Source organism: Morone saxatilis, unplaced genomic scaffold (assembly GCF_004916995.1).
Source record: "Morone saxatilis isolate NCDOM2014 unplaced genomic scaffold, NCSU_SB_2.0 Contig10, whole genome shotgun sequence".
NCBI lineage: Eukaryota > Metazoa > Chordata > Actinopteri > Moronidae > Morone > Morone saxatilis.
The window spans coordinates 8,000,365-8,010,386 of NW_023339652.1; the positions used below are offsets into that span (position 1 = coordinate 8,000,365).

The 10,022-nt window shown below is 41.0% G+C and overlaps 2 protein-coding genes across 2 annotated transcripts in view; one reads left to right on the forward strand and one right to left on the reverse strand.

Moving 5' to 3' along the window:
* mest overlaps window positions 1-1,754 on the forward strand; it is a gene marked incomplete in the record, with an annotated part of 4,933 nt that extends 3,179 nt beyond the window's left edge. Inside the window, 1 exon segment of the mRNA XM_035676901.1 lies at window positions 1,103-1,754. Coding sequence (XP_035532794.1) covers window positions 1,103-1,220 — 118 coding nt within the window.
* Window positions 1,755-1,773: 19 nt separating this feature from the next.
* copg2 (COPI coat complex subunit gamma 2) lies at window positions 1,774-9,851 on the reverse strand. The gene is made up of 24 exons (XM_035676913.1): window positions 9,718-9,851; window positions 8,862-8,914; window positions 8,674-8,754; window positions 8,503-8,574; window positions 8,287-8,366; window positions 7,873-7,948; window positions 7,641-7,733; window positions 7,387-7,473; window positions 7,071-7,228; window positions 6,796-6,929; window positions 6,577-6,644; window positions 6,225-6,413; window positions 5,649-5,744; window positions 5,091-5,334; window positions 4,868-4,943; window positions 4,567-4,670; window positions 4,262-4,387; window positions 4,103-4,171; window positions 3,782-3,963; window positions 3,564-3,693; window positions 3,221-3,318; window positions 2,940-3,078; window positions 2,606-2,704; window positions 1,774-2,188 (listed from the first exon to the last, which is right to left on the reverse strand). The coding sequence occupies exons 1-24, from the start codon at window positions 9,752-9,754 to the stop codon at window positions 2,058-2,060; spliced, it is 2,622 nt and encodes an 873-aa protein (XP_035532806.1). The 5' UTR covers window positions 9,755-9,851; the 3' UTR covers window positions 1,774-2,057.
* Between the last annotated feature and the right edge of the window lie 171 nt (window positions 9,852-10,022).

Sequence of the window (10,022 nt, forward strand, 5' to 3'; positions counted from 1 at the left end):
TTGTGTAAATAAGTAAAAAATAAATATACATATATATACATTTAGTTTAATTTTCATTATGTTTAATTTTTTTTTTCCCTCTGGTTTCCCATTCTATTTTCTATCTGTTAAACAGAGCTCACATGTACCTTATGTGTGAAGGAGTAGAGGTAGAGTAAGGAAGCCTAAGGGTTGGTACCTAGAAGGTCAAGGGTTCAGGTCCTGCTGCGCTGAATTTTTAATTTGGCTCAATTTTTGAAAAAAAAGCATTTTTGCATTAAAAAAGGTAAATTTCTCTTCAGCTTTTTGTCTGTATTCTCGTTCGCTTCTTTAACATTTCCTTTGTGGAGGATTTGCTGTCATTGATTTCACTTGCTATCTCAGATTTTGTGGTTTACCACCATCTGCATTATGGAATCTCATTGTTGTATTGTGTTTTATTGGGTTCACGGTTCACGGTTCACTTGCCTTGCGAGTTTTTCCACCATCTTTCTTCACTTTCACATACAGTTGGGAATCTCATTTGTTCTTGAGTCTCAGCTCAGTCTTGAACTGGTAACTTCATGCTTGTAAGGTGCATGTGTTGTTGCTTCGCCACCATCTTTCATACTTGTTGAAGCACCAGTGTGCTCTCTTGAATACAGCAGTGAGCATTTGAGAAGGCACATTAACAAACACACAGCTTTAAGCTGGATTTGAACCAAGAAACTTTTGATTACAGGACCCATCACACTTCCATTACACCATGGAAGACACACAGTGATTAAACAAACGTATCTTTGTTATATAGAATGTAGTCAGAAAGCTTGTTTTAAGTTTGTTTCCTAATATTGTTGAAAGTTCCAATTCCTTTTCATCTTTACTAAAAAAATAGTGAAGATGATTTATATTTGTATCCACTCCAAGTCTTGAGACATAATTGTTACCTGGATTTCTCTGCATTTTAGTTAAAATAACAGAAAATGAATGATAGACATGTTAAGGTCCACAGTTGGACTTGAACCCAGGACTCTGTGGCTCATGTTCAGTGCATTAAACCACTAGACCATCAGAAATATCAGCAAAATAGCTCCCTAATTGTTATCTTTGTAATTATCTTATCTCAATTTTGTGTCTCTCACAGGCAGCTGGTCCAGAGGTCGACAGTCACCATCTTGGACGAACACATCAGTCACTACCCTCAGCTGGAAGATCCCACCGGCTTCCTCAATGCATATTTTAATTTTATTCACTCTTTCTGAAGGGATAACTCATGCAAACGCCCGTGTTCAAGAACGAATGCACAGAAACTGCATAATGTACAAGCTATTCAGTACTTTAGCAACACTTCAAAGTGATAAATGACCTTTCCTGATTATTGTAAGGAGAAATGCTGCATCAGTTTGAGATTTTATCTCAAACGATGGGCTAATTTACCAGCGTCGACCCATAAAATCTCAATTACCTGGCATTGGAAGATATTAAATGTGAGCAAGAAACATGATGAATTATACTTAATGCAACTAACTGACTAATCTGACAGTGACCGTGTTAATTTATGAACCCCCAGAGGAAGCATGATACTTAAATGATGTTGTGGGTTGTGTGATTATTGATCTTGTCTGTGGGACTGTTTTGATTCCTTCCACTTTCTGTTGGTTGGCTCCTGCGATCAGCTGCACTCTGAATTTTGATATGATTTTCTACATTTTTCTTGATGTTAATGAAAAAAGCTAAATGTCAACTTTTCTTCAAATAAAACTAGTTTTGTAATAAAAAAATTAAAAAAAAAAAAACCCTGAATGAATGGTGATGTACATTGACAGTCAGAATTTATTGAAGATTTGACAGAAGAATATTCTTACTGCAAAGAAAACATGAGGACCATCAGACAGTATAAAGAAACAGTGAAGAAACACTAGTTCATATACTAGAAGTAATAAAACATTTATGTTGTTTTTCAGGTTGGCTGTTTATCAGCATAATAATCACAATATAATTATACATTAAGTTTTAGAGCTGTGGAGAAGAACTAAATGACGTCTCAGACAAACGAATGTTCTTGTGGTTGCGTTGGCACGAAGTTGCACCGTGAGAATTTAGCCCACGGACGCCAGGATGACGTCGACGACCGTCTCTTCGCTGCTGCGAACCGTCACCTGCATGGTGACGCCGTCGGCCAGCGCCAGGCGCGCACGGACCAGCACGTCATGACCTCCACGAAACACACCTGAGAGGAGAGGGAGGGAGAGCCAATCAGATCACATTCATTCGCTTCATTCACCAGGAATGTCCAGTAACAAGATATTATATACAATCTGGGTAGAGCGTGATTAACATTATTATGTTTGATAGAAAATGTATTTAAATGAGAGAATATGTTCTTATTTAGGACTAATAAGTCTAGAGGTCTTCTTGCAGTATTGATAATTTAACTATTCTACCAAATTTAGAATACACTAAAATCTAAATTCAACCTGCTATTTGTAGTTATGGCATTTGGTGTCCAAAAACATCTTATTAAAGAGTTACATGAAAGACAACTTTATCTTGCATAAAAAACTAAATTACAAGTTATTACATTTTATTTGCATAAAAAAAAAATGTTTAAAGACCAAACAGTGACCAGCACCATCCTGACACCCACCAGCGAGGAAGAGGACATGCGAGTTCTTGTTTTCGGGAACTTTGTCTGAGCGTTCACATGGCTGCATTCCCAGGAAGCTGATGATGTTACCCACCGCCTCTGTACAAGAAAAACACAGATTAGTCACATAACACAGATAGTTGTTAGTTATTGCATAAACTAAACACTGCTTAACATATTGTGTAAATCAGTTCAGGAAGCTTTCTTTTTACAAACATATACAGAAAGTAATGAAACTTCGTGATTGGGTCTACTATAAGTGAATGCTACCTCTGTACTTTCATTTTGGTGTTTGAATTCTATATTTCAGCCTAAATTTCAGACTTCTGCGTACCGTCTAGAGTCCGTACAGACGCCAGAGCAAAAGTCTCTTCTTTCTCAAATTCATCTCCCACTTCTTCCCATGCCGCTCCAAAGTTCGGTTTCAAAACCTTCTGGATGTGGTCGGCAACCGTCACCTCCAGATCCTCCAGCTAAAGGAGGACAGGAAAAAATCGAAGGATGAAAAGAGAAGAGTTGGAGTCAAAGAAAGAAACAAAAGATAATTTAATCTGATGAAAACAAAACCCATTCTCCTCCTTTTGTTAAGTTTGTGGAAGTGCTGTGATTACGTACCACATATTCATCATCGTAACCGTCATCGTCTGGCTCTCCTGTGTTGGGGTCGCAGTCTCGGACCAGGTACTTCATGGTACAACTGAACGTACAAGACACTGTGGACAGATGGGACACACCTAAGCACAGTTTTCTTACATCCTATTATATACAGTCGATGCTGTTGAACTCTCGCTCACAGTTTGCTGTTCTAAAGTTAGTATTCTAGGACCCTGGACAAGGTCACTGTTAACTCAGGTTTGGGCTGCTGAATGACTTTGATGAACATGTTTGTGATCTAAATGTTATGAACTCTTTTACTGCCACTGCTCCCACAAGCCCAATAACATCCCAGTGTTCCTACCAGCGGTGGGATCGTCATCAGGCAGGCGGACCAGAGTGTAGCAGGAACCAGGCTGGCTGTAGGGGAGGTTGGGGGCCGGGACGTAGTGTATCACCTCATAGGACTCCGATGGCTCCATCTGCACCATGACCTGACACAACCCACGAGATACATCCATATCGAATTTGTTCCCCGTTTTAGTATCAGTGATCCAAATAAAGATTAAATAAAGCTGGTACCTTCTGCAGGAGCTGATCATTCAGAGTGTTTGTGCAGTCGAACTGGAACACCATGTGCCTGGCGAAGGTGTGTTTGACGCAGCGCACCACGTATTCTGTCTCAGCCTCCGTCAGCTGCACCTGCTCCGAAGACTTGAAGAGCGGGCCAAGACCCTGGAACTCTGGGATGGCCGCCAGTTGTTCTGTCAACAAAGACAAAGGGCAAAGATGAGATTAATGTTTACCTTCATACTCCTGGCTGATATCTTTAATTAAAGGCCAGTGTCTATTTGCACCGCACTCATCTTGAATGTAATGATGGACAGCTTTTTACTATCTTACCCTGATAAATGTCCTGGCGTGATGGGGCCAACTTTTCTGGCAGTTTGCTGGTGGAAATAGGGGCGATTTCTGGGAAGAAAAAAAACAACATTAACAGACACTGAACCACCTGATTCCTGACTACAACAGTTAGTTAAGTAAATAGCTATGTGGTTGTACCTGTTTTCTGTTCTGTGATAGGAGTGGTGGCCAGAGGGACAGACTTCATGTCGAACGGTTTCTCCAAGGGCTCCAAAGTGTACTGGTGCAGAGACTTCTCCAGGCCGGGGATGGAAACTGACAGACCTGAGAATAACACACAGGAGAGGAGGCGTTATCGCTTGTCACTTTAGAGAACTGCAGAGAGTGTTTGCCCTACGAGCTGTCTGGCAGGAGCCCAAGCAAGGCGCTCTCAGCATTTATGGTTTATACAGTTTGACCAGCAGCCACCAGTAATTCGCTCAAAATCCTGTACGCGTCTTTACCGTTGAAGATGTAGGCAGCATTCAGAGCCTTCTGCTTCTGCTGCAGCACGTTCATGTAGAAAGTAGCTCTGTCGCGGACTTCATCGTCACTGTCCATCATGCACCTACGGACACGGACAATTGTTAAAGTCACATTACATCACTTACTCATTCAAACAAAAATGTATCGTGTAGAATACATATAAGAGGTCTCACAACCATTAGCAATAAAGTGACCAGTGTTGTCTGCATTTTCCACGGAAAGATGAAATGTGGGGAAACACAGCCACACAAGAAAAAACTAATGGAAGTTAATGAGTACCTCTGCATGAGAACCAGGACGCTCGGAAGCAGATCGTCATTCTGAGCTCCGAATTTAGCCAAAGCGCTGACTGCAGCTGAGGGTGGAAGAAGAAATAAATGAATTAAGTAGTGTCGGCATAAATACTTGGCTTGGATGTTAAAGAGTCAGCCTGTGGCTGCGTCAAAGGTTGTGATAAAATAAGTACAGTAACTTATAACTCAATATCCTTTCTCTGTCTCACCTGCACGAACAGCCTCGCTCTCCAGCACCACTCGGTTGAAGATGAAGCGGATGTACTTGGAGGGCTGGGGAGTGCGCGGGCCCTCTTTGCCCAGTAGGTGCAGGATCTTTGTGGCCAGCACCGTGTGCTCGCAGTCCTCGATGAACTCGCACAGGTGGGCCAAACCCGTCTCTTTGCTCTCTGGGTTCTCCTCAATGATGCTGATGATGCAGTCCACGATGGCCCGCTTGTACTCAAAACCACCCTGCAGGGAGGGGAGAGATGCTCTCTGAGTCTTGTGCAACACAAACTGTATGTCTTAAGTGAGTAAAAAGAATTACACAAACATGCATCACCTACACACAGTTATTGTGTTGTTATAACACCTTTTTACCTTCCAACATGTGTCATAAAAAACAGATTTAAGTGATCTGAATACTAAAAGCATGCAAGCTGCCCAACTGCGATAACAACATGTATGTTACTAGTGAGTTTTCTGCATAGGTAAGGATATCAGCGATAAGGAGGCAAAGACCAAAGAGTGAATGATCGTCAGCGGTCCGTTAATAATCAACTTACATCATCCCTGAGCATGTTGGATAAGAAGTTCATCATGACGCTGTGCTTCCTGGGATACTTCTGGCACAGAGCACTGATAGCCTGCACCACCACCACCTGGAGTAAACAAGCATCAGGGACAGATTTAGGACAACAGAAAATAGGACAAAAATAACAGGATTTAAAAGGGGGGGGGGCTGTGAATCTCATATTAGAAATTAATCTTTTTTGGCCACAGAAGATGAAATCCTGGGCAAAAACAAAACCTCATTGTGAATCATTCTCACACTTTGAACAAGTATTGTGTTAGAATGCCAATACAACATCCAGAAAATAAGACAACACACTTTATGCATTTCCAACTTAAAGTTCTGCCTCGCCTTCATTTCTTAGAGTATTTGATGTTTTTTTCTGATTTAAAGCAAGACAAATAGCTTATCCGTGGAAAGAAATCTATTGGATAGACTCAGTTACAGGGCTCTAATGTAAGGATATTTCAGCAACTTTTAAATGTGACAGCTAAAGTAGGATCTCCCTGTACATAACACCCAATGTGTATGAATGAAATTAAACTAAACTAAAACAAAAGTGCCTGACCTTGAACTCGTCCGAGATCTCTGAGACAAATGAGGAGATCTGCTTCATGAGTCGGTCCACGCTGCTCTCACTGCCGGTCTTGAGCAGCGTGGTGATTGCCAGTGTGGCAATGCTGCGGTTTGAGTCGGTGATCAGGTTCTCCAGGTCCAAGTTGCATGCAGTCACAGCCGATGGATGCTTCATGGCCACCTGGTGGACACAAAGGAAGTGTCACTTTTAAAATCATTTAAGTATATATCCAGCTGACTTAATACATATGGCTCAACAAATTGTAAGCTTGTAAGAAATCAAATTGCTCTATGCTTACACAGAATAAAACAAGCCATATGAAGGATAGTGAGTGAAGCTGTACCTTGTTGAGGGTCCTGACTGCAGCGTATCTCAAGGCTGCTTTGGGAGAGCTGCAGAAGAGCTGCAGAACTGCAGGAAGACAAATACATTCACGGTGAGACTGGTAAAACAGCAATACGATAAGGACCGAGAAGAACTCATTTTATAGATGTGTTCTTTCAGTCAACAGCACAGATAGAAATAAAAAGTTAAATGAATGAGGTGTGAGTAAACTACTGACCAGACACAGCAGGGGCCAGCTCCCTGGCAGTACAGTTGGGCATATGGACAATGGCGGAGGCAGCCTCGTACACCACCATCTCATTCTTGTTCCTCAGGCAGCTCTCGATGAAGTCGAACAAGGGGCTGTCGTGACTGAGAACATAAAGACAGAATCCAACACTGTAAACAACCATAGATGACAACAGATAATGTATCAGTGGGGACTTTATGTACTATCTATGTGCCTAGATGTCTTTGTGAGTCTCTACCGGAGACTACTGCGGGTCTACTCACCCTCCCTCTGTCTCATCCAGCAGTTTGCTGGCGATCCTGATGAGCATGCAGTAGGCAAAGGGAGACTTGAGACCAGACTTTGTGAACTTGTTGAGCATCTTGGTGACAGCAAGACGGTCGTTCTTCCTGAGGTGATACAACAGGCCCAGGGCATGGTACTGGAAGAGGGGACACACACAAACAACAGATTTAAGATCAGTTTAAGCTTAACTATCTGACATGTTCATTTTATGAGTACTTGTCATGTGCCTACATAGAATTCCAGTGGAGACACCCGTCTACACAAACACCATATGGTTCAACAGCATCTACCCACCTGGACCATGATGTTGTCGCTGGAAGCCGCCTCCTGGGCTTCATTCACCCAACGCTTTACCACATCATAGCTCATCTTCACCATGTGCTGAACATAACAGACACACACAAACAGAAAGCACTTCATCACCCAAAGGCAATTTTATTGTATACAATTACACAATTATAACTCATTATACAGAGGCACAAAATACCAAGAAACTTTAAAGGTTATTTCTGAATTTATAAGTCAAATATGAAACTGTGCCAATTTACCAGTGAGGAGACCAGGGCTGAACTGGACACGCTGGGCACCTTGTCAACAATAGCCTGCTTCATGTATCTCTCGATGGCCTGCAGCATGGTGGTCTGTGGAAAGGACAGGGGAAATTCAACACATTATGTTTCCGTTTAGTAATTCTAAGACTTAAATAGTATCTACAGGACGGCTTTCTTTTTGTGTGAGATGACGTAAGATGGGAAGAAAACAAAATGAAGCAGCACTCACATCTGTAATCCTGCAGAGGGCTCTGATAGCAGGTCCTCTGTATACATCTTCCTTCCCTGTCATGTCTTTGGTCAGGCTGTAAAATACCACACAAGGAATAATTAAAAGACACTGTGACCTCAAAGAAAAAGGATTTTTTTAATTTTTTTTTTTTTTTTTTTACAAAGAGTTGTTCCCCTGACTTAAATAGTCAAACAGACCTTGTTTATTTACCATATTTCATAAAAATCTTGGGAAAATTTGAGAAAAATCTAATGTTGTACATCCAAATCTTTCACTTTATGTATCCCAGTGTTAACTGAATGAACAGTTCCATTGAAATAACAGATGTAAACAACATTCAGATATCAGCATTTCCATACAGGTGATATTCAAAGCCATATAACTAACTAACTAATTAATTATTGTACAAACCTGCTAGTGACAATGATGACATCCTCAGAGATGTTGGCCATCTCTTTGATGGTCAGGTAACACATCCTCCTCAGGGTTTGCTGAGAGACAAAGAAAGAGTTTAAACTTGCTATATTTGAATATTATAAACACACATTACAGACGGATGATATAACTATAATAATGCTTTTTTTTTTTTAAATTAGGTATGTAACACTTTAACGGACAACATCTTACATCATTGGATTGAAAGAGCCTGGTCATCGCAAAGAATGCCTCCGTGGCCTCTGTGGTCCCAAAATGCTCTCCCTGAATCAACAAAGACATTAGAGCGAGTGTTAAGATGAACAAACAGACACAAACTACCAATAAAAAGAAAACTAACACTTTGTCAAACGATGTGTTTACCTGGTTGAGAAGGTAAATAATCTTGGTGAGAATGTGGAGGCATCTTCTTGGGTTGATCGGGGTCTCGTTGAAGATACGTGCCTGTGAACCAGAAGGGAAACCTTATTTCATTGCAGTGGTTAGGACACGGTTTCTTTGGCTCGTACTGTTTGTTTCACATTAGTAGAAAACATGGTTCAAGACTTTACCTCCTGCAAGACGGCACTCTTCTCCAGATGCTGGAAAGGGTTCGACCCACTTCCTAAATGGTAAAAAAAACAGTAGAGTCAGACGTCTGTGCCATTAAACCTCGTCGTATTACTCACCTGAGCTTCGTATAAAGTTAATACACGCAAAGGACGCAGAGTTGACGCTTGACCTTATGCTAGGCAATACAAATTAGACTTTTAGACTTAATTTGTCATTTGGATTTGCATCAAAATGAAATTTCCTTGCAATGGCACATAGCATAGCAGGAATAAAGGGTGAGGCAGTGTGTACAAAATAAATATATAGATGCAAATATAAAAAAAGAGAGAGAAAAGAAACATTTTTGTATAAAAAAACAGTTAGATAAAATATATTTCACAGTGAAGTTGCCTATGTAAAACGAAAAAAGAACTAAAATACCAAGTACACTTGCAGACAGATATCCAATACATTAAAGCACCACTGCTGCAAGTTTCAATATACATTTAACCTACACTATATTTATAATATTTATATATTTTAAGCTCATATTCAGAGAAACTATCACAACATCCAACAGACACCGCCTAGCCTCAGTGCTAACGCTAAACTTAGGACCGGTGTTGAAATCATAGTGCCAGCAAACAACAGCGGTTCAAATTGTAAATGCAAATTCATATCGGTTTATAATTGACTTCATATACCTGCTACATAAACATAAATTAGCCTGCAGGCCACCGTTAACAGACAGATTAAGTCAAACAGCAGTCAGGCTAAATGAGCTAGTCGGCTAACTGTAACACGCGAGCCAAGCGTTATTATTGCAACATCTTTACTCCAGAAAATAAAGTAACGTTAACAAATCTCCAATCCTACCAGACTCCTCGTCCTTCTTGTCGAACTTTTTAATCATTATGCCGGAGTGAAGCGGACGGGACGGGGGGCACAAGACGCTCTCAGCCTCGGTCGTAACAGGAGCTACTTCCACGTAGCCAAAATGAAAAAGTCTCTTCCGGTTCTTACGTCCACGTCAACGTAACCGCGTCACGACCAGTACGCGTCACGCACCGACAGGGGGCGACATTGTCCAGTACAGTGTACTACAATTTGTACCTTTATAATCACAAATAAACACGTCGTTGAGTCCTTTATTTAGGGTGGGTAAGAATGATTAAAACACA